At 41.0% G+C, this 24,966-nt stretch overlaps 1 protein-coding gene across 1 annotated transcript in view; it reads left to right on the top strand.

Annotated features, from left to right (window-relative positions):
• The first annotated feature begins 2,584 nt into the window (after nt 1-2,584).
• Ccdc170 (coiled-coil domain containing 170) overlaps nt 2,585-24,966 on the top strand; it is a 66,353-nt gene continuing 43,971 nt past the window's right edge. Inside the window, exons 1-5 of the mRNA XM_010628888.1 lie at nt 2,585-2,662; nt 4,009-4,137; nt 5,288-5,544; nt 9,599-9,743; nt 12,706-12,891. Of these exons, the coding sequence (XP_010627190.1) occupies nt 2,585-2,662; nt 4,009-4,137; nt 5,288-5,544; nt 9,599-9,743; nt 12,706-12,891 (795 nt within the window). The remainder of the gene's footprint in view (nt 2,663-4,008; nt 4,138-5,287; nt 5,545-9,598; nt 9,744-12,705; nt 12,892-24,966) is intronic.

The raw sequence follows: 24,966 nt of genomic DNA, 5'->3' as shown, positions 1-24,966 counted from the left end.
GACATCACCCACATGGGTCAGGTAATTGGGCGTATTGTGTATTAAATTAGGAATAAGCTTATCTTTGCCTTATGCTACTGAACTTTGAAGCCATCATTTACTCTGAAAAGACTATGAGCCACCCCATGAGGCAATTTCAATCATTATCATAATATCAGCAGCAGAATCAAATCATACGTAGTTGGCTCTCTAAAATTAATGTAAAATTGCTCCACAGGCTAGCTGAGACGTACCTAATAACTTGGATTGTCCTCACGTGGGGCCAAATGAAAGCGTTCTTATGTTGCCATTCTGAAGAGGGTAGAAAAAAAAAGAAGTGAAGATTGTTTAATACTTACAGGAAAAGTTGAAGAATTTTCAAAAAATGTTACAAACTACAGGAAGCCTTAATGAAGAAGAGCTCCCGAAATGTCAGATCTCCCGTGTGTGTAGTCTGTGTCACCTACGGCTGTTTCTTTGTCAGCGTGTTCCTCATAAACACATTTTATAGCAAGGTTGGAGCCCTTTTATCTGTGCTGGCCCCTTTTTAAATTTAAGAAAGGATGTTAATTCTGTTTATGAAAGTAGTATGTGCCACTGTGAAGGATTTGGAAAATGTGGAAATTTATAATAAAGATGAAAATAAAATTTAGCCCTATTACTAAAAGATAACCACAGTTAGCATTTCCTTTCTAGTATTTTTGCCTCTAAACTGTATTTAATTGTACAGACAATGCATAAATACATCCTTTTTGAAAAAAATGAAACCATGGCTCCCCTACCCCAGCTTCGATACCATGATCCCCTCCTGCACCCAAGGTACGTATGTGTGTTAGAAGGTGACGGAGATTCCTTCACCCTTCTCCTTTTGTCTCTAAATATGTTGTAGGAATTACTGTGCACAGAGTGGCATTTCCCCAGCTGTGTGCATTTTATAAAGACGACTATAGGCCTAGGGGGTGAAGGGAGGGCAGGGACAAGGGGAAAAAATGAGAACAAAGACCTGTCAAGTAAAGGTACAAGATCCCAATAATGATTGTAATTGTACTGTATACCTACAATGTACCAATAAACTCAATTAAAAAATTATAGGCCTATTAATTACTTGGTTTTGTCAGTAATGAATTGTGGACCCAAAGTAGATAGCCGCCTCATACTACCTCTTTGTTGAATAGGTTGGAAATGGCTTTAGTGACTATCAGCAGGAATTCACATTGATGCAATAATCCCATCCTCTTTTTGCTATTATAAGTTATGGGGTGGTGAATATCCTCGAAAGTCTCTTTGTGTTGTTATGGCTCGTGCTTAGATGTCCCCCTAATGCCTCATGCGGTCATAGGTGGGACCTCTTCTGGAAGTGATTCCTGGTGCAGTGAATCCTGGGATTGAGGGTGTGACTGCTACCCGCCCTAAGCAGTCTGTGTAAATAAAAGGGGTGAAGGGCACTGTTGAGGGTCCTTCCTTCGCTCTCTTGCTGCTTTGCTACCTTTGGCCCGCCATGAACTGTTGCCACTCTGCCAGGTGCCATCTGCCGCCCTGCTTTGGAGCCAGCTGTTTATAGATGGAACCCTCTGTAAACCGTGAGCTAAATAAACCTTTCCTCCTTTAACTTTGAATGTCGGGTGTTTTGTCTCAACAATGGGAAAAGTAACTAAGACACGAGGGGAGGTCATTGGCTAGCTGGATTGCTGGGTCAGAGGGTATCTACAACTGTTTATGTATTTTATTTGTGGTGCTGAGCATCAAACCCAGGGACTCACTCATGTTAGGCAAGTACTCTGCCACTGAACTACATCCCAGTCCCATATATTAATATATAGCTCTATCCCCCATGAACATTTGAAGATGCTAATGATTTGGGTAGTTTTGCTTTAGACTGTAACTTCATAAAGTGAGGGGCCATTTCTCAACTGTCTTTTCTGGCTATTAATAATATATCCATTGGATACACTATCTTCCATTAGAAGTAGATAGAAAATAATGGTATCACTACATCATTTCCTAAAAAAAAAAAGATGTTATTGAAAGAAATCATCATAATCATCATTAGGGAACACAGTTTCCTAGTGGGTTTTTTTGTTGTTGCTTTTTTTTTTTTGGTACGGGGGATGAACTCAGGATCTTGCGCCTGTGAGGCAGGCAGCGGCACCACTGAGCTAAATCCCCAGTCCCTGTAATGGATTTTTTTTTAGGGTCTCACTATGTAGCCCAACCTGGCCTCAAACTCACAATGATCCTCCTGCCTCAGCCTCCTAAGTGCCACCTATTGGGTTTTATAAAATGGTGGGGTTGAAATGCTCCTACGTGACCAGCGTCCTCCCATGGCCTCACTTAGGAAGTGTGGCTATGGTGGTTGAGGTGCAGAAGCCTTTCTGACTCTGGAGGTGTCACGGGACACAGCTGTGCCACAGATGCCTCAGACTCGTCAGGCTTTCTCCCCTAGAGGACACATCCACCTCAGATATGCTGTGATTGACCAGCACTGGTTGCTATTCAGTGCCCTGAGGTTTTGTCTGGCATTTTTGAGACTGCAATGCTTGTTGTCACTTGTGGGCTTTCTGCTGACTTTCACACTCCCGAGTGTTTCAAGCAGTAGTTGCTGGCCATGGAGCAGCTGCTGGCCGTGGAGCAGCCTCTGGTTGTCAGCCATGGTTTTTCCGCTGTGTCCCCCAAGATCACTGAGGTACTTTAGGAAATTCTCCTTATACAACCTCTTTCATAGTCCCTCAAAAATGAGTGGTTTTCTTGTTTATCTTTCACAAAGACTACAGTGCCGGAGCCTTCACAGAGGTGGGTGTGGGTCCTGTCCAGGATAAGGAATAAGACTTGAGGGGAGCAGGGATAGGGCAGGAGAGAGCAGCGGTCATCTGTGTTGTCCCCACCTGCTCTGCGGGTGGGTTCACTTGGCTCATATTTTATTTTTTTAGTTCATGTGTTTAGAAAGCACTTTGAGTTGTCAAGCTTCAAAAACTGGAAAATTTTTCTTCAAGAATTCTGGATATATGGCATATCTTGAAAAATTGGAATGATTTTGCCAGGTCGGAATCCTTATTTATTTTATTTACTTATTTATTTATTCAAATTGGCCTTCAATTCACTATGTAGCTCAGGCTGGCCTTGAACTCTCAGTGATCTTCCTGCTTCAGCCTCCTGAATGCAAGAATCACAGGTGTGCAGCATCTCACCCTGTGGGAATCCATATTTTTGCAGTAGCAACTATCGGTGGAGCTGAGAGCTGATCCCTTACATGGGGGTGGGGGTATTCCCTGCAACTCCACTGTCTCTGATCTCTTGCTTTTCCCGAATCTCTGCTAAGGCCCCAGGAGAGAAGGAGAGATTGAGTGAAAGGTTGTTTGCATCACGGGGAAGGAGAGAGCGTTTCACAGTCAATCACTCTGAAGAACGAACGAGACAAGGAAGTTGTGAATCGCCTTCACAGTCTGGAGACAGAAGAATGAAGACTGTCTTGTAGTTACACAGATTGTGGCATTCTCCCCTTTCTGACAGTTATTGATTTTTTCAAATCCTGGGCAGAGGTCAGATAGCGTTTGAGTTACTTGAAGAACATTTAATAGGTGGCAAGGACCAATCTCTGTCTCTCCTTGCCCCTCCCTTTCTCCCTCGTTTCCTTCTTCCCTTCCTTCCTTCCTTTCTCCCTTTCTGTTTTCTTTTATTTCCTCTCCCATCCTCTTCCGAATTCAGGACCTCATTCATGCTCTTGAAAAGCTATGCTTTTAGCCTCTTATTTTTCTCCTGATAGACAGAGTCTTGCTGTGCTGCCCAGGTTGGCGAAGGCTACCTCTCCAATGCCACATCTTACCACCACCCTCTTGAGGAGGCCTAGTTCCTAGGCTGCCTCCCAGCTCTCTCTGAAGTTTGAGAACAAGAAGGAAATGGTCCAAACACAGTACATTTCTGGGTAGCATTTCCAACATATTTGAAATACAGTACTTCTAAGTCCACCCATAGCTGCCCAGAAATGAGTTTTTAACATTCTTTATATTTTTTCTCTTGGGGGAACTCTACCAGGAAACTTATGATCATCTCTTGGAAGTCCCGGTCACTCGGGAGCAATTAAGTCACTACCGGCATGTGGCTGAAAATGTTCGAAGTGAACTTGCTGCAACTTTGGTCAAATTTGAACGTGCTCAGTCTGAGGTGAGGTCGTGTATCTTCACTATGAAAACTGGGTCTTTGTAGCATCTTGTAGAGTGAAGCAGAGCCTAGCGGATTATAAATGGGATGGTAGGATCCAGTTTGGGCAAGTTTATATTTACTCTCTTTTTGTGTGCATCTTCTCTCCAATGCCTGCTAGAAAGCAGTATGTGAGTGTATGCGTGTGTGTGGGGGCGGCGCTGGCCTGAATTTTAGGTCTCCGAGAGATTCTGAAGCCTTGAGTGATCCAGGTCCCCTGAGGACTTTGGGTTGGCGCTAAATGGGCGTTGGGGAACGTCCAGCTTCCCTGGGAATATCTTCCTTAATGAGGCTTGATTGCAATTGGGAGCTGTTAGGAGGGAAATCTGAATTCCTCTTCTGTGAGGCTTCTGGGTGGCTTAGGAAATTCTAGTAAGATGTGGTTCACCTCACCCTGGCTATATCGGACCTGTGCGGGAGTCTCGGGAGTCTGCCTAGACTCGCTGTGCTCACAGTTCCGTGGTCCCCGGAGTCTAGACTGGTCTGGGCGGTAACTAGCAGAGTCCCTGAGGTTGCCAGGTCCTCACTGAATGATGACTCCCAAAGGTGAAACTGCCACAGGAGCTATAAAAGTAAAAATGTTTCCTTTGGATAAATGCTCTAGGGGTTTTCCTTTGCTCTTTTATTTTTCCCAGAAATCTGACTGTGATTTTTCTTTGTCCCCCACAGTTATGGTCCCTTCAAATATAGTAATAGATTGAATATTTTGTATTTACTTGAGAAACAGTGGTGGCCAAGAAATGACAAACAGTGTGGCTTGTCCTTTCCTTGAATCATTCATTGAATAAGCAGTAATACTGATATAGGAAATGCATTGCCACTGCAAAATATTTTATTGCTTTTTGTAATACCCATCACAAATATTTCCTGAGTGAGACTAAATCACCCCAAGACATTGCTTAATTGGTTTTGAAAAATACAGAAAATGAAGCCCACTCTTAAGCCAAAATTTCTTGCTTGGTAACACATACAAATATGAGAAAAGAAAATAGAGTGGATTAAGTCATGAATAAAAGTTGAGATTTTAAATTATGATTTTGAGTTTTTTAAAAGTAATCCAAATGGTACACTGTTAAATTCCTTCTTCCTTTTCTTTCGTTTCTTTTCATGTTAGCTTCAGGAACTTCGCTCCAAGATGCTTTCTAAAGAAGTTTTCTGCCAAGAGCTGAAGGCTGACATGGAGAGCTTCAAAGAAAACAATGCCAGAAAATCATCTCTCCTTGCCTCTTTGAGAGACAGAGTGCAGGAACTCGAAGAAGAGTCAGCAGCACTTTCCACTTCTAAAATCAGGACAGAAATCACAGCTCACACTGCAATCAAGGAGAACCAGGAATTAGTGAGGACAGTTGCAGAACTAGATGAAAAATTACAGTAAGAATACTTGTTACAGCTCGTGTCTAGATGTCCCCCAAAGCCTCATCAGCACAGGTGGGGCTTTTTCAGAGGTGGCTGGATCTAGAGTGTGTGACTAATTCATGGTGCAGTGCTCGGATGAAGGGCACTAGGAATAAGGGCGTGTGATTACTAAATCAGTCCACTGATTGGTTTGGCACCTCCCTAATCCTTGTAGCCTGGATACAGTATAAGGGGACAGAAAGAGGCTTGTCTTGTCCCTTGCTTGATCTGTTTCTCCTCTGCGAAGCCTGTTTGCCACACCACCTACCTTGGAGCTGGCTGATTATGGACTGAAATCTCTACTAACTGTAAGCTAAATAAGCCTTTCCCCTTTTAACTCTGGGTGTTGGGTATTTTGACTCAGCAAGGGGAGAAAAGTAACTAAGACAATACTGTAATATGTTTCTTGGTTTAGTTGGCAGTTACACTGGCTTCTGAAACATGTGAGCTATGTCTTTGCATATACTTTGAATGCTTTGCATTATTCAACCATAAAAGTCAAGTTGGAAAAAAAGCCTATCGACCTCCGTTATCTTTGGAGGCTTGAAAACATTCCCGGGCCTCATTTCTCAGCACCATCAAGCATTGCAGCACACATAGAATTGTCCTGAGTGTGGCTATGTCCTAGGGATTAGGGCTTGCAAATGCATATTACATACATAATTCGAGGATTTCCTCTAGAAAGAGGTTTAATCCTGAAGTGGCAGGGCAGCCCACAGAGGGATGCATTTGTTCACAAGTCAGTTATAAAAATACCTGGATGTCAGCCCACTCTGAACATTCCTCATCAGGTTTTATTGTCATTTTAGGCAGAAATTCATGGAGCCCAGGTTTTTCCCACTTAGTTCTGACAAGGGCCGATTATAGAGACAAAATTGGGAACTGGTAGCTCCTCAAATATGTATTAAAATTCGATCTATGACTTAAATATATTTCTTAATAAATAGTGATGTTTACTTCACTTATCCTAAAATAAACCAACATTCCTGGTGCCTGCCCTGCTCCTCAACTGTTCGTATGAGCTCCCTTTTTCCAGCTTCTCTCCTTTCTCCTTTATGTGCTCTGCGAGAACAGCTCATTAAGCTCACCTGTGCTGCACAGTGCCCGGTATATGGCCCTTCTCATTTTACCTGGCCCACCAGGCATCAGACACAGTGATCTCTCTCCTTGGACCACTTTCTTCTGTTGATTTCTAGGTCATGGCACAGGACTAGTCTGGAGCTTCCTGTCTAGCTAGTTTCTTTCACTGTTTTTCTCATTCCCTTGACTTCCAGTCACTGGAGTGGCTCAGGGCCCAGTCTCTGACTCTCTTCTCTTTTTACATCATTTGGTCTCACAACTTTAGGAGTGATCCAAAGGCAGTTGACTCTCGCATATGAATTCTGGGGGAAAAGAAACATTTGGTCCATGGTAGTGATTTTCTTGCTTTCACCTTTACCCTCTGCAGCCAGAGAAATCCTGTTAGAAAACAAATTAGATCATGTAAATCTCAGATCAGAGCCCTCCGGTGACTTGTATTCTCACTTAGAGTACAGGCATAGGATTTTCTATGATCTAAATGGTTCATCCTAATTTTTTTTTTTTTTTTTAGCTTTTTCTCCCTTATTTTTTTTTCATTCCAGATAGCTAGTTTCTTTGTTGTTTCTTGAACCTCAGGGCCTTTGTACCTGCTAGTCCCTCTTCTGGGAAGGGTTCTTCCCAGATGTTGCATGGTGTCCCTGCTTCCCTTAGGTCTTCACTCAGAGGCACCTTCTGACTGAGGCCTTGAAGAGAACCACATCTAAAATTTTATCCCTCTCAATATTTCTTATCCTTTTTCCTGTTTAATCTTTTCAGTCCTTTATAACATGCTGTATGTTTTACATGTACTAACCTTTTGATCATTGTCAGCTTTATATTGGTCAGCTTTCCCATTGCTGAGACAAAATACCCAATATTCATGACTTTAAGGAGAAAGGGTTTCTTCTGGCTCATGATTTCAGAGGTTGCAGACCATGGTCAGCTGGCTCTAAGGCAGAAACATGGTGGAAGGGTGTGACAGAGGGAAGCCATGCAACTCATGGCATCCAGGAAGCAGAGGCAGAGCCAGAGCCAGAGAAGAAGGGACCAGGGACCAGATGTAGTCCCAGAGCCATGTCCCTGTGACCTCCCAGACACACCAGAAGTATGCTTTAATAATCTCCTACTTGTCCCTTAAGCCAGTCAAGTTCACAATCAAGCTTAACCATTGTAGTCATCTTTCCAACTAGAGCACAAGCTCATGAGGGCAAGGATTTTTATTTGTTTTGTTTACCATTGTCTCTTTACCATCTTTAATGAGGCCTAGGGCATAGTAGGTGCTCAGTAAGTCTTTGCCAAATAAATGATTAATGAACATGATATATACTTATTGCAATTTTTAAATACAAAAGAAGTGTCTCCAGGAAGTTAAAATTGATCCACAACCTTACTATAGAACAGCTATAATGATCAGTTTTGAACAGATTTTTAGGTAGTTTTACCCAAATAATGTTATGTAATGTATTAATTTTACTGAATATGTTGTAGATAATATATATATATATTATATATATATATATGTTGTGTTTGCAAGGCTGGTGGTGGCACCACTGAGCTAAATTCCTGACCCTTCAGTTTATAATTTTTAATGGCCCATTATATTTCATTGTCTGAAATATCTTAATCAACTCAACCAATTCTTTTGCTCTTTCTGTACACACAGGTTCATTCCATTAAACACGTATGACAAAGCATAATGCCCAGGTGCACTTATATTTTCACACTTATGTGATTATATCTCAAGGGTAGGTTCCTATAACTTCGTTGAGTCAGGTGACAAGCAAGAAGGTGTGGACATAGTTTAGCAGATACCTTGGTAAAGAAGAAGACTGGAATCCTGGAGTTAGTATATGGGATCCTTTATGCAAATCAATCAGAGCTATAGCATTAACTGGGCCTTTCCTGAGCCCCAAAGACCAAATAAATTTGACCTTTCATGTGCTATAAGCAAGAAGTCACAAATATATTAATATTAGTCCATTATTATTATTCTCCTTAAAAATTAAGCACTGGAATTTGAGCCCAGGGCCTCATGCATGCTGAGGAAGTACTTTACCACTGAACTACATCATAAGCCCTTTTTATTTTTATTTTGAGATAGAGTCTTGTTAAGTTGCCCAGCTGGCCTTGAACTTGTGATCCTCCTGTCTCAGCCTCCTACATAGCTGCAGTTATAGACATGTGCCACCACACCGAGCTTGTTACACTTTTTACAAAATGGAAATTTGATAAGCTTATGAGTATATGCAATTATGAGCTTTGTTAATTTTTGAAAAGAGTGAAAAAATTTGCAGTAAACACTCAACATGGTCAAAAGGGAAAGCAATAATCATGTTTATTATTTATGGTATTGAAAAAAGTGATACCAAATTACTGAAATGATTCTAATTGCCTTTCAATTATGTCTATTTTTTGATGATATCTTAGTTTTTAACATTTAAAGTATTGAAAACAGTATTTCAACAAACCTGAGAGTTGAAATAAAATATTCAGAACAGTCCAAAAAAAAAAACCTTGATTTTCCTTGATTGGCAATTCCAGTACTCTTTAAAGATTCTGGGTGGTTTTTACTGGCAGGGGAACACCTCTTTTTGCCTGAGATTGGAACATCCTTGTCTTCTGTGTGTTGTTATAATTTCACTTGGCTACGAACCAGGTCCTTTATAGACCACTGTGTAATGTTTCAAAATAAAGTGGAGCTTGGTCCTCTAGAAAGCAACGGGACCCTCCTTCCCCATGTGAGCCACAGCTGTGTGGACTGTGACCATGCACAGAAAGGGCCCAGGTGTGACCCAGGTCCCAACAGGCTGAGGAAAATAGGTAAAGAATCTCCCCTCCTGTTGCTAGGTTCAGGATACCATGAGGATAAAGCACAGGGCCCCAGAATGCTTTTCTGCTTAATTTCTACACTGGTTTGATGAGTAGCCTGTGCATTGGCATTAAACCCCGACTCCTTGTTATTGCCCTGTAGAAAGTGTGCAAAGGAAAGTGAGGAGAGTAAGAAGCAAGTCTTGGAGCACTGCCGGAAGCATGCTGACTTTCTAACTCAGCTCTGGGACTGCCTGGATCCAGACCAGAAGGACCAGAAGGCATCAGATGAAGATCTCATTTTAAAGGTGTTGTGTGCAGGTTAAAAGGACGTGAATACAGTGTCATTCTGACACGACCATGGAGGGATGTGCTGTGGTGCAGTCACTGGTGGCAGGAGACCAAGACAGTGGCCCAAATGGAGCGATAATTTGTCTGATCTGAGACTTAATCCAAGATCCTTCCTAGTGTTATTTGGGATCAGTTAGTCTCCAGAAAGAGTTATTTTGGCTAAAATATATTCAGGTTGGCACATACAATTAATTATTTATCAATGCTATATTTTAGGGCAGTTTTTTTCTTTTAGTTACAGACACACAGACACACACACACACACACACACACACACACGGCTTGTGTCAATTATACTTATTTGGTATAAGGTTAAGATTAGCTCTGAAGCCAGGTGTAGTAGTGCATGTCTCTAATCCCAGAACTCGGGAGGCAGAAGCAAGAGGATTATTTTGAATTTGAGGCTAGCCTGGGCTGCAATAGTGAGTTCAGGGCCAACCTGAACTATACAGTGAGACCTTGTCTCAAAAACAGACAAACAAACAAATAAAAGAAACAGAAAATAAAACAAAACAAAAGATTAGCTCTGAAACACTTTTAAATTTTACATTAAAGCCAAATAATAAAAATCCTATTTTAATGGTGATTATCAATAAAATGAAAGTTAATGAAATCAGCTGAATAATTCACTTAGCCCATAGTGATTTATTAAGATCCCTGCAAAGATGTACCAGTCTCGGGGTTAATGCTGTGCGAACCCTTCACTTTCTGTGCTCCTCATGCTTAGCCATCCGGGGGCCCAGGAGAGACTGCCCCTCCCAGAGTCAGCCCGGTCCTGGAGACAGTGAAGGACTCAGCGAGCACAGCTTTCATAAGCAGACGAAGCCATGGTGTGTGGCTCTTGGGTTCCTGGTCACTGGCTCTCTTTTCTTATCACTCCGGCCAGATACCAGACAGCATGGAGGATCCCTCTACCGAGTCAGGAGACCATTCACAGCAGCCTGCCTTACTATGCCCATCTGCTGAGTGCTGGGCCATGGCCCTTCCATCACAGTAGAGCTTCTGGCCCACAGTTCTCCCTGCCCCCTCTGCCTCCTGACGGGCTTTAGGGTTTCTCCAAGTGGCCCTGTCTGGCATGGCCGGTCTTGTCGTCTTCTTTTGAACTAGGAGCAATGAACTATCTTTTCAGTAGCAATGGTTTCCTGATCTGTTGGATTCACTATGTCAGAATAATACGGGACTTATATTTTCAGAACACATAGTGGGATTCTGGACTCTTTTTGTCACTTGCTAATGTGGGTCCCTGTTTTAGTAGACATGAAAATTAACACGAAAGTGGTGGTGCACACCAGTAATCCCAGCACTGAGGCAGGAGGATTGCTGTGAGTTGGAGGACAGCTCGACACCGCTACATAGTGAGTTCAAGGCCAGTCTGAACTGTATAGGGAGACCCTCCCACAACAAGGGAGACCCCCCCCAACAAGCTTTCACTGAAAGTTAGGAAAGTACTCCAGATGATGTGGCTGTCAGGGCCACATACGGGGGTTCAGACTGCCTGTCGCTAGAGGCAGGAGACCAATTTTGGAGGATTAGCTGGTAAACTGGGTCTGGCTGTTCATGGTCTCAGTCTGGTGTCCTGTTTCTGGAATCTTGATGGCAGAGGGGTAGTCCTGTTTCTAGGAAAGGTTGTCTCCATCTGTAGTAGACTCAGTCATGAAGGGCTCAGTCTTTCCCAGAATCCAGGTGACTATAGGTTTAGGACAACGGCTGGTGGCTTTGGGGTGTGGCTCAGTGGCCCTGTAGGCATCTTATCGTGGGGTCCTCATTGCAGGGGGCTGATCAGCCCTGTCTGGCAGCTACCAGATGGACACTTCCTAAGTGATCCACATTCCACTATGCTGGGCTGAGGAGTCAACCCGAGATTTACAGTAACAAAGGGTACAAAATGAAGGTCAAGGCTCATCTGCAGGCTCAAGTGAGGAGTTCTGGTTCACAGCAAAAACAGCTTTGAAATCTTTGACTGTCAGAGATCAAGAAAGATCAAGAAAACACAGATCGTGCGTTTAGTGCGTAGCGTAAGGGCCCAGTTTCTGCCTGAGCCCTGTTGCTATGCTGGACCTGACTGTCTCATGACTCTGCCTGAGCAGGTGCTTCTCTTTAAAAAATATTGCCCCAGAGCAGGAAGTCTGGTGTTTTGATCGGGACCACAGCCTCATACAGTGTTCAGCTGAGAGGAGGAACAAAATTTCTCCCATCTCAAAGTTATTCTTCACTTTTACACTTGCTTACACACACACACACACACACACACACACACACACACACACGCACGCACGTAGGATCCATGATGGACAAGAAAGCATTCCTGAGATGGAAAGGAGAGGTGTGCGATGCTGGCTCAGGCCGACGACCAATGAGGTCCGCCGGCGTCGGCATGGCTGCACAGGGAGAGCTTGCTGTCGCTGTGCTAGTGCTCTCTTGTCAGGAACCTGCCTGCTTTGATCGTCTCCTCCTAAATCTTGTAAATGTTCTCAGTTTGCAATGCTGATGTGTGGCACAGGAAGCAGAAGAACCCTGCTAATCCAGGCCCCAGTGACAGCCACTGTTTGAGCAGCTTAGGCAGAGTCTTCCTTTGCTTATGTTAGTCAGAAGGGTACTTTTAAGAAAGCGGGAGCCCCGTCTGTCTCCCCCACAGACAGAAATTGCCTGGACGTGGGCTGGTGAAGCCCCCAGTGCCTACATCCACCTCTGCGGAGCAGCGGGAGCTGCGGGCGGCTGGTGGTATGGGCAGCTTTGGGGGCACCTGCCACTGGCCTCGCCCGACCCCTGAGTGTAGAGGCCCCTTCTGACAAGTGTGCCCCTCGTGCACACAACACTGTGTATGGTTGTGCAGCCACTGGGTACGGACTGCTAGTTGCTTAGTGACAGTGCATGGGGTCGTTCATTTTTATAAGACAGCTGTGATGGGTTTCTCTTCAGCTTCGAGAGCTGTGCAGGGAAAACGCATTCATGAAAGGACAAATTGCTAGTCTTGGAGAGACTATAAATGTCCATGAGATGGAGGCAAAAGCTAACAGAGAAACGATCATGAGGCTGGCGTCTGAAGTCAACAGAGGACAGAGCAAAGCTTCCTCCTGGGCAGAAGAGAAGAACAAGCTGAACCAGGTACAGCCCGGGAAAAGTGAGCATGTGTACATGTGTGTGTGCATGTGTGTGCACTCACATGTGCCTGGGATCAGGTTCAAGAAGCAGGAATGGAAAAATGGATTCAGGAGGAGTGTACTAGAGACACACACGACAGTTTCAAAGGGCTGCTCTCAGCAGGCGGTGTGGGGCAGCTGGGATGAGGGCTGTTGGATACATATCATTTTATCCTTTTTTTTTCTTTGCACAGTACTGGGGGTTGAATCCAGGCCTTTGCACTGAGCTACATGCCCAGTCCTTTTTTTAATTTAAAAAAAATTTTTTTTTTTTTGGTTTTTTGAGACAGGGTCTCACTATGTAGTTGAGACTGACCTGGAACTCACTCTGTAGCCCAGGCTGGTCCTCAACTCACAGCGATCCTCCTGCCTCGGCCTCCTGAGTGCTGGGATTACAGGCGTGGGCCACCATGCCTGGCTAATTTAAAATTTTGAAGCCTAGCACAGTGGCATATGCCTATAGTCCTAGCACTCAGAAAGCTGAGGCAGGAGGATTGCTTTAAGTTCAATGTCAGCTTGGGCCACATAGTGAGTTCAAGGCCAGCTTGAACTACATAGTGAGATCCCATCTTAAAAAAAAAAAATTAAATTTTTGTGAAAACCTGTATTCTTCCAGCCTCAGCCTCCCAGAATGCTGAGATTACAGGTTTATGCCACTATACTTGGCTATGTTTTTCCTTTTTAATTGGAAAAAAAAAAACCAAATACAAAATACTTAAGAGTAAAGAATTTGTAAGGAAGATGGCTAAATTTAGTCAGATTTAAAGATAGTTTTAAAATTTGTCTTAAAATTTTAAGTTTTATGTTTTGAACAAATAGAATACATTTACATCATAGGAAATTCTAAATGTATAAAAAAAGATGTTCAGTACAAGCTCTTCTCCCTACCCTTCTCCTCAGCCTCCTGGTTCTCTCCAGAGGAAAGTTGTTGCAATTTCTGGAAATATTCTATGTATGTATATGCATAAAAAGAGATTTGTTTGCTACATATAATATATCTTATTTGTATTTATTTTTAATCGATGGCAATAGAGTACACACTATTATCAGTAAGGCCACTATGAGAAATTTCATGCATTTGTTCATGTGTTATGAGTCATGGAAAACAAAACTCTAAGCTGAATGTTGTAGCACCCACCTATAATCTGGTGCTCTGGGAGGCTGAGGTAGGAGGATCTCAAGTTTGAGCCTAGCCTGGGCAAATGGGTGACTTAGCACAATCTTATCTCAACTACTTTTTTTGTGGAGGGGGGTACTGGGGATTGAATTTGGGTACTTGTGCTTGTGAGGCAAGTGTCTCAACTATTTTTAAAAAAGGGATGGGCCAGGGAATTAACTCATTGGCTCTGCCGTCTGCCTGGGAAATGCAAGGTTCCAAGTTTGATCCCCAGTACAAAAAAAAAAAAAAAAAAAAAAAAAAAAGTGTACAAGGGATGGGATGGGGCTTGGGATGAAGTTTGGTGCAAAGGCTCTCGGTTCAATACCAATGTAAAAAAAATTCTAGAAGTAGAGGGATATTTACAAAAAGAAGCAACGTAGTTCTAAACTTTTTAAAAAACACAATGAGTTGCCTGATCTTTTCAAGTTAGCTAGAATTTGAGTATGAAAATAAACACTGTATTTTCAATACTATATAGCTATTAATCATGTTTTTAAAATTTTGTGACAAATTATTGGACTAATATTGGATTTAATACTAGCAATCCACTTCCAAAATCAAACTGAGCCAGTGCAATCGGTCACTAAAACCCCACAGGAGAAGAGCAAATAGTCCTGGTAAGGAGATGGGGTTCACGATTAGGTAAGGACTGGTGCTCGTCCAGAAGAGACTCCCTGAAAGGTGAAGGCCCAGGGGCTCCCAGGCTGACGGGCTGGTGTGGAGTTGGTGTGTGTGAGGAGCTGTCTTCCTTGGGCCTTCCCTGTCTACAGTGACACCACTGTGGCGTGACAGCCACCCACACAATGACAGTGATATCTATTTCTCCCATTGCCCAGCAGCAACAAATCCTCTTCCACTGGCTTTCTAGGAAAGAGCAGAGGCCATCATTGCCATCAACATCTTGTCTTAGCTCGTGCTGCCGCAGAGTTGCCCATGGTGTGGCTTAGTGGTAGACTGCTTGTGCAGCATATGTGAGGGTCTGGGTTTGCTCCTTAGTGTCTCACACCAAACCAAGTCAAGTCCTGCAGCCTGCAGGGCTTGGACAAAAGGTATTTATTTGTCCTCCACAGTTCTGGAGGCTGGAAATCCAAGGTCAAGGTACTGGCACTGTTGGGTTTTGATGAAGGTCCTCTCCCCAGGTAGCAAATGGCTATCTTCTTATGTGTGTGCATGCATGTGTGTGTGTGTGTGTGTGTGTGTGTGTGAGAGAGAGAGAGAGAGAGAGAGAGAGAGAGAGAGAGAGAGAATGTGTGTGTGTGAGAGAGAGAGTGAGAGAGAGAGAGAGAGAGAGAGAGAAAGAGAGAGAGATAGAGAGGGAGAGGGAGAGGGAGAGAGGGAGAGATCAAGCTCTCCATTGTCTCCTCTTAGGAGGGCACTAATCTCATCATGACCATACCCTGACAACCTCCTCTAAATCAAATCACTTCCCAAAGGCCCCTCCTCCAAACACCATCATGTATGAGTTTTGGAGGAAAACAATTTGGTCCATAGCAAGTCTCAATTATCTTTCTGTCTTTTTCTTATGAAAAAGTTTCAAATGTAAACAGAGAGTGAAGGACTAAGACGATGAATGTCCATCTTCATCGTTCCAGAAACAACATTTGTTAGCATTTTTCCGTGTGCCTTCCCCACACTTGCACACAAGCACACAGATGCGCACACACAGATGCATCTGCAAAACCATTTGAAAATAGGTTGCAAACATCATGTCTAATTCCTGACTACTCTTTCACGAGCATACACAGTCTGATTCTCCTCTTCTTGAGAAGTAGAGTTTAATTTCTTTCTCTTGAGTGTAGAATTAGTGACTTCTAGTGAATAGAATATGTTAGAGGTACTGGGGCGGCACACCTGAGGTCAGGCTACAGTCTGTGGCTTCTTTGTAGATGCATTGTCTCAATCTCTCTAGTCACTTGTGCTTGAGGAAGCCCATTGCCATGCTGTGAGGTGGCCCTGCGGAAAGACACTCCAGCTTCCACGTGGTAGGGACACTCACGCAGCCTATTATGAGGCCTAATTTCAAGGACCTGAGGCCAGTCAGCCACCACGTGAGTGAGCTGGCCAGGAAATCATCCTTCATTCCAGCCTGGGGATGACTGTGTCTCCAGGCAACGGCTGACTGTACTCTCAGCAGAGATCACGACCCATGGCCATACAGTGAAGCCTTGGCCGGGTTCCTGACCCCTAGAAACTGCAACAATAGATGCTTGTTTTAAGGCACTAAGGTTGGGCAAATGTGTTACACAGTAACTGATAACTAATAATAGTCTACTATCATATTCGTGCTCTATATTTCAAAATGTATGACTTGCATTAAGGATGCTTTTATAGCTGTTTTCTTCTCCAAATTGAGATCCAGTATGGGTTTGCTCTTTGCATTTGCTGATTGTTTTTAGCTGTTTTAAAAATTATTTTATTTTGCTTTTTGAGACAGGGTCTTGCTATTTATTTCAAGCTGGTTTTGAACTCACTGTGTAACCCAGGCTGGCCTGGAACTTGTGGCAATCCTGTTGCCTCAGCCTTCTGAGTACTGGGATTATGAGAGCATGCCACCGTATCCCAGCACTGCAAACCCAAACCAGCCAGTTCCCTGGGAGCTTTGGTCCCCTTTTCCCCCAGGAAATGGTGCTTAGAAACCCATATTTATGTTTTAGAGTTGCATTTTCCATTAGCACAACCTTTGTGCCCAGTGCTCAGAGAGCTTGTGTACTTTGTTCAACTTTGTACAGCAATTACACAGCAAAGCTGGGATTTGAGCCAGACCATCACACTGCCATACCTGCATCAATAATTTCCTCTGCACTTGTAGTCATAGCTATATCTTACATATGGATCTGATGGCAGAAATTACGTATTCACAAGTAGGACAACAATAAAAAGTAGTTACACAAGAGGAATGTTTAATTCAATTATAAATAGTAGTTACTGAATTATCATGACTTGAAAATTAGGAAGAATTTAGTATTTATCTGTAATACTCCATCTCTGGAGATTATTAGTAGTAAGAGAATGTGCTCTGATAATACATTAAAAAGCAGAAAATTCTTTTTCTTATATAAGTGTTTTTACTAGGTAACAACTAATGCGATGTTATTCAGACTTCAGAAATGCATTTCCTTTGGCTTGAAGTTCCTGCCAAAACAATAAAAATTGTAAAGTAAAAATATGGGCAATAAAAATCTTGAAGTCTTTAATAAAGTTCTCATTCATAAGATTATGACTGCAAAGATTTACTGCTGAAAAATACTGTCAGGAAGTTTTACTGACACATTAATGGCCTCAGGAGGAATCTTCCTAGTACTTTCAAAGGCACTTTTTGTGGTAGGAAACTTATTTTCTTAGTAAAGTCCAGATGTTCTGCTCTGGTAGATGTGATCATAGAGCTGGGGTGCAGTTTCAGCTCAACTCAGGTTTTCTGACTTGTTTAACACTCTACTTAAATTATTGTATGAAAATTTCACAGGTAAAAATCCAGAAGACATTATATATACAGTAAATATATTAACTGGAAATTTTTAGTAGCTAATATGTATGTATATTTGTTTTTATTTTTGGTGCAATTAAACTCAGGGCCTCACACAGGTTAAGTACACACTGTACCACTGAATGCAAAACTCCCAAGGAGTGTGTTTTAAAAACTCTCAGAGCTTGGTAGTTTTTTCTTGGTTGTCCTGAAAAAAAATCCAACTTTGAGAAAAGTAGTCACTTTGCCTAACAAGCCATACACACATTTCCAATGGACTTCAGAATTTAAAGTCAGCAGATCAGAAATTAAGTTGCATACTGCATTCCAGACAGCTTCTTTTCTTTCACACTGTTCATATTTTCTTTAGTCTGAGTGATTAAAATTAAAACTAGGAAATAATACCGGCAATAAATTCAGGTGGGCCTGGGTTGGAAATGATGCCCTTTCTGCTGTTTTGATTTGTTATCCTGTAGTGGGTAGTGAAGGGGAACGAACCTTTCTCTCGAAAGAGAGACATAGCAAGTAGAGTGATTAAGAAGCTAGGCTCTCATGCCAATCAACAGACAAATCGATGAGTGTGGTATACATATACTAGGGAATATTACTCAGCCATAAAAATAATAAAATCATGTCATTTGAAGAATATCGAGTCCATAACATTAAGTAAAATAAGTCAGTCACAGGAAGTTAAATATGTGGTTTCTTTTGTATGAGAAACTAAAATAAAAAGTAAAATAAAGGAAAAAGAGTAGGAAACAAGGAGGTAGACTTTTTGGAGATGAGGAAGGGGCTGAGGGGAAGGAGAAAGGAGGATGAGAGGGGATGAAAGGATGGAAAAATGATTAAGACATGATATATACGTAGTTATTCCACAGACCAAATGTAGCTATCTTGAGCAAGCATTGAAATGTAGCAAGCATGCATTGAAGAAGAAGAAGGAGCAAGAGAAAAAAAAAGAAGAAAAAAGGAAAGAGAGGTAGCAGCAGTTAGGCTAAAGGACTTAAACCATAAGACTTTAAAGTAATTAATTTTTATTCCTGATCTGTCATTTTGATGTAGCAGTTTTAGGCTTTCTGCTATGAAATATGAAGAACTTGATGCCTTTTACTTTTGTTTACCTTCTTTCTGCTTCCCAGTTTTTATTGTATTATAGTACTTACTTTGTCAAGGTTGAAATTCTGTTATGTTATGATACTTAAATCTTCAAAGGTTTGTCTTTAGTTTCATTCTAAAAATTTAAGATGAGTTAGAATAGCATTTGAAAGAGCATTGTTTAGAGCTTAGTAGTGAGGTAGTCAGGAGGCTGAGGAAGGACTGCGAGTCCTGGGGTAATCTATGAGGTAAAGCAAGACCTTGTTCATTGGTGGGGGAAAAAAAGAAAGGCTGGGCATGGTGGTACACACCGATAATCCTAGAAGGATTTGCTGCAAGGATTGCTGCAAGTGTGACGCCACCTTGGGCTATATAGTGAATTCAAGGCCAGTCTAAACTGCCTAGCAAGACGTTGTCTCAAAAAAAAACAAAAAACAAAAAAAACCCCAAAAAACAAAAAAACCTCAATAAATTAGAAGAGGAGAGGACATAAAAAGAATTAATATGTGTTATGTACATCTACCAGCTCCCCACAAATGTAATCATTATGTACTGAGAACATGTACTAATAAAAATTTTAAAAAATTGATATATTAGAGGAAGTAGGGGAGATGATGGAGTAGTGAACAGTAGAGAAACAGCTCCTCTTAGATTTGGTGTCCAGATGCTGGAATATAGTAACATGGGGAAGTCAAAAAGGAGGGAAGTTGGTCTCTGGACCCAGCAAGGATCTGAAATGAGAATTGAGACCCATGGGGAGAGGCAGGAGAGAGATTTGAATGATGAAGAAGGAGGTGGCAAGCAGTGCTTTCTCTGAGAGTTGACTCACCGCATGGGCAGGGTGGCTCAAACCAGCAGATGCACTGTGACTACTGGTGACAGAGAGACATACCAATGGAATGGAGCAATAGATGTAAGGGATTGCAGCAGTTGGTGAGTTATTCAGGTTCAGATATCCCCTAGGAGAGGGCAATTGGCTGGTTGCCATCTTGGAGAGGGACTGAGTTCTAAACTCAGTGCAGCTATAGGCTGTCTCGGTCAGCGTGAGGCAGAATCAAGTACAATCCAGTAGGAGCTCAAGGAGCTGAGGTCAAGCCAGTAGGAGTCACAGAATGTTAGAGGCTGAACAAAGTGATTTCCAGCCTCATAGCCAGAGCTTCAGCCTGAGCTTCCAGCCTGAGCTTCAGAGGTAAAGGTGAACGCTTGCTGGGATTGTCCACTACCCCACCATAAATCTATAGCTGGCCTTTTGGGATTAATCAACCTGGGTTTGGGCTTTGTGTGCCCAACTTATTTACCAGTGACAGCAGAGATATACCTTGAAGTGGACATTTTTTTCTTTTTTTGATTTTGTTTTGTTTTCATTTTTTCATTTTTCTTTTTATTATTTTTTTCCTGGTACTGGGGATCGAACTCAGGACCTTGCACTTGTGAGGCAGGCACGATGCCACTGAGCCAAATCTGCAGCTATTGTTCTTATTTTTATATAAGTTGAACATTGTTTCTACTTTTTTGTTGTTGCTGTGTGCTGTTCTTGTTTTAGTTTTTTTCCTTCTCTCCTTCCCTCCCATCTTCCCTACCAGTTTCCTAAAGTAATTTTCCTTTGTCCTCCAGCCTTGCTTCTAATCTCTTTCTCTTCTTCTATTTCTCTATTTTCCCCTCTTACCTCTTTTAAAATTTCTCCTCTAAGGGTAAAATCACCATACAGACAGAGTATTTACTGTATGTAACTTTCTGATTTGTTTTAATTGTTGTCATATGACCACAAATTTAGTTCATATAGTTAAAGGTGGAAAATTAATAGTTATCACAATTTGTCATATTTTTCAACTTAAAAAAAAAAGATGTGAAGACACTTGAGCAAGATGCAGCCCCAAACTTCCAGCTTACTAAAGACAAACCCAGGGTTGTGCTTTTTTTTCACCAATGAGGTGAAACAGTTTGAAACCCACCCACGTGTACTCTCTGCAGTGGTGATGGCATAAGTAACAGAGCAAATGAATGAGGCACTAGAAAAAATCAGATCAGAAATAGTTTCCCAGATAACTATAGTGATGGCGACCATATGAAAGACATAATTAGTGACTCTAGAGCAGATACAGATTAAAAAAAATAGAGAATTGTAGGAAAATGATGGAAACCATGAGTGCCCAACATAGGAAAGAAATGAAATCCACGAAACAGATTTAAACAGATATCCAGGAGATTAAAAATTCTATTGAAAGTATGTGCAGCAAAATGAGCCAATGTGAGGATAGAATATCTCCTATAGAAGACAGAATTGCAGTTAGCAATCATGAAAAGAAAGATTTCTTAAAAATAGCAAGGGGCCACACACACACACACACAAAATCAATCCAACAGCTGCTAAGTGATGCAAAGAAGAATAACATAAGATGGGTTGGCGTCAAAGAATAAATAGGAGATAGTGCAAATGACATGAAAAACTTGTTAACAAAGTAATGCCAAAAATCTTCCCAAGCACAGAAAAAGAATTTGACATACAGATAAGAGAGGCATATAGAACTCCAATTAGCCATGATGAAAACTAAAAACCAAAAACCAAAACCCAAAAAACCACATGAAGTATAATAATCAAGATTCTAGAACTTCAACACATAGACAGAAAAGTAAAAGAAAATATAGAAAATAAACAAAATCACTTACAAAGGAAAGCCCATCTAAATCACATCAGACTTCTCAACAGAAACTCTCAAGTCAAGAAGAGCTTAAAGTATTTCAGCCCTAAAAGAAAACAACCTCCAACCCAGATTGGAGTAGCCTGTAAAAGTATCTTTCAAAATTGATGGAGAAATAAAATACTCCCATTACAAAGAACACCTGAAAAAGTTCATGGCCACTGAATGAGCACTCCAAAATTTTCAGAAGGGTATTCTAGAAAGAGATAACAAGGACTATAACTCTATGAACCCCAAGAGAATGAATCCAAGCAATTAAACAGAGACAGAAGAAAAAGGGAACCAACAACAGGAAAATAACATGACAAGGATAAGTCAATACATATGTTATAATCATCAGGGTAAATGATCTCAATTCATCAATCAAAAGAAGCAGATTGGCAGAATGGATCAAGAGCAAGATCCAATAATATACTACATATAAGAAACACATTTAATTAAAAAAAGAAATTCGTTGACTTAAAGTCAAAGGTTGGAAAAAAATACTCCACGCAACAGGAACCCTGACAAGACAGAGGTAGCTATCCTATTTGACAATGTGGATTTCAAGCTAAGACTAAGAGAGACAAAGAAGATCACTATATCCTTGTAAAGAAAACAATCCAAGAATAAGAGATAAAAATCATAAATATTTATGCACTAAATACCAGCACACCTGTAGATGGACTGCAATATTGATTATTCCCAAAGCAGGCTGTAAGCAGTGAAGGCTGTGAAGAGTTACTCCCTCAACTGGCTTGTTTTGAGAAGGGAGTCTGGCTGATGCCTATATGTCAAGGTCAGAGTAACTTGCATCCAAATTCCATTCCCACAATTAAAACTTCTTAACTAGAAGGACAAGGTTCTAGTTGCAACCCTATATTTTGTTTATTCTGTTCCTAATTCGAGATTATCTTGTCTTGTCCTCTACAAGCCTTGCTTGCATTAGTATCCACAGTAGCTGCATGACTACATGTCCTTGCATGCAGTTCCCCTTTAGCACATAGTTCACCTTTACCCCTATTAATTATCAATAAAAATCATTGCCTTGGACTGACCAGTGCCCAATTATATAAAACAAATATTAACGGACATGAAAAAAATCAAGTAAGTATTAATAAAATTGTAATGGGGAACCTAATACCCCACTGTTGCAAATAGATCAACTAGACAAAATAATTAACAAAGAAATATTGGAACTGGAACAATTTGTTTTTAAATAGACTTAGTAGATGTCTATAGTGTTCTACCTCACAAGATCAGAATATACATTGTTCTCAGGTGCACATGGGTCATTCTCCAAAATAGACCACATATTAACTCACAGAATATGCTTAAGTAGATGCAAAGGAATTGAAATTATCTCATGCATATTATCAGGCCATATTGCAATGAAGTTAGAAATCAATGGCAAAAGAAACCACAAGAACTTCATAAACACATGGAGATTAAATGACACCCTCTTGAACAACCAATGGGTCACAGATAAAATTAAAGAAAAAATTAGACAGTTTCTATGATGAAATAGTAGTGCCGGTACAACATATTGGAATTTATGGGATACACTGAAAGCAGTCCTACTGGGGAAGTTTATAGTGGCGAATTCCTATATCAGAAAAACAGAGCAAGTGCAAATAGACAACATAATGTTGAACCTCACACTTCTAGAAAAAGAAGAGCACGTGAAGCACAAAGCTCATATGAAGGAGGAAATTATTAAGATCAAAGCAGAAATGAATGCAATTGAGACTAAGAAAACAATACAAAGAATCAATGAATTGAAGAGTTTATTCTTTAAAAGAGTAAATAAAATGACAAATCCTTATCCAACCATATAAAAAAAAAGAGGAAAGACTCAAATCCATGCAATTGGGAATGAAAAGGATGAAATCAACAGATCCTGCAGAATCCTGAAGATCATCAGTACCTGCTTTGAGAACCTGTATTCTAATAAGATATAAAACACAGAAGAAATGGACAGATTCCCAGATATGTATGAATTACTAGGACTGAATCAAGAAGATACAATGGGCTGGGGATTTAGCTCAGTGGTTCCACCACCTGCCACACAAGTGCAAGGACCCAAGTTTGATCCCCAATACCAAGAAAAAAAAACCAAAATTCTAAATGAATCAAAATTACTCAGTGAAATTGAAGATGTAATTAAAAACCTACCAATAACAAAAAATATCAATCCCCGACTGAATTCTATAAGAAATTTGGGAAAGACAGACTATTGCTACTCCCCAAACTCTTTAATAAAATTGAAAGGGAAGCAATACTCTTAAATTCATCCCTGAAAGTAAATGTTACCCTGACACCAAAACCAAACAAGGATTCAACTAAAAAAGAGAACTACAGGCCCATCTCCCTAAAGAACATAGACATAAAAATCCTGAATAAGATGTTGGCAAACAGAATACAGCAAATCATCAAGTAGATTATACAACATGACCAAGAACGATTCATCCCAGGGAGGCAGGGATGGTTCGATATGCAGAAATCAATAAATGTAATATACCATATTAACAGATCCAAGCACAAAAACCATATACTCCTCTCAATAGATACAGAAAAAGCGTTTGACAAAGTCTAACACACAGTCATGATAAAAACCCTACAGAAAGTTGGAATAGATGGTCTTTATCTCAAGCTGATAAAAGCCATCTATGACAAACCAATAGCCAACACCGTACTAAGTGAACACAAACTGAAAGCTTTCACTCTAAAATCCCAAACAAGGTTGTCCACTGTCACCACTCTTACTCAATAAAGTTCTCCTACAACACAACTTCAAGATTTTCACCATCCTTCCTGTGTGCTGAATGCACTCTAGTACACCCCCCGCAACTATGAGTAAGGAAGGATGATTTTTTTCTTTATTTCTAATCTGCTGCTGGACACCACTTTTATGGAATATAATAAAATAAATTAACAGAAAAATTACTTAAAAGATACATAAAGGAAAAGTCTAAGTTTTAAGGGTTGGAAAACACCAACACACCATCATATTTTACTAAATATAATGGAATAAATATAGGAAAAATAGAATTACATAAACTGTACCTATCCTTTGAAAGTATGTGCATTGGAGATTAAATAGGGAATCACTATTGGACTTCCAAAAACTTTGCAAACATATCTGGACAAAATTTATGAGTATAATTCTCTGTGTTAAAGTTTTACATGCCAATTTTGAGCAAACTGCACTTATGCCAGTATTTAAGTTTAATTGTGATAATGAACTCACTTTTGGTTCTCTACTTTAGGTCATCCTTATTGGATAAATGCTAATCCTATGTGTAGGAGATATGTTTTATTTTAAGACACACACAGTAGAAAATCAGCCTCACAGAGGTTTGTTGAGACTAGAAAGGATTTTTTTTTTTTTTTGAGACAGGGTCTCACTATGTAGTTGAGTCTGACCTGGAACTCACTATGTAGTCCAGGCTGGCCTTGAACTCACGGCTATCCTCCTGCCTCAGTCTCCCGAGTGCTGGGATTACAGGCATGGGCCACCACGCCCGGCTAGAAAGGATTTTTAAACCAATTTCAGGATATTTATTTGTAACTTATATCCAAAATGAAACAAATATGTTTAAAAAAATCTATCTTCAATCCTCCATCTGGAGAAAGTTCTACAGA

This window comes from Fukomys damarensis, unplaced genomic scaffold (genome assembly GCF_012274545.1).
Source record: "Fukomys damarensis isolate Sample0158 unplaced genomic scaffold, DMR_v1.0_HiC HiC_scaffold_14, whole genome shotgun sequence".
NCBI lineage: Eukaryota > Metazoa > Chordata > Mammalia > Rodentia > Bathyergidae > Fukomys > Fukomys damarensis.
The sequence above is the reverse complement of the archived record's forward strand: the minus strand, read 5'-3'. Positions and strand labels throughout refer to the sequence as shown.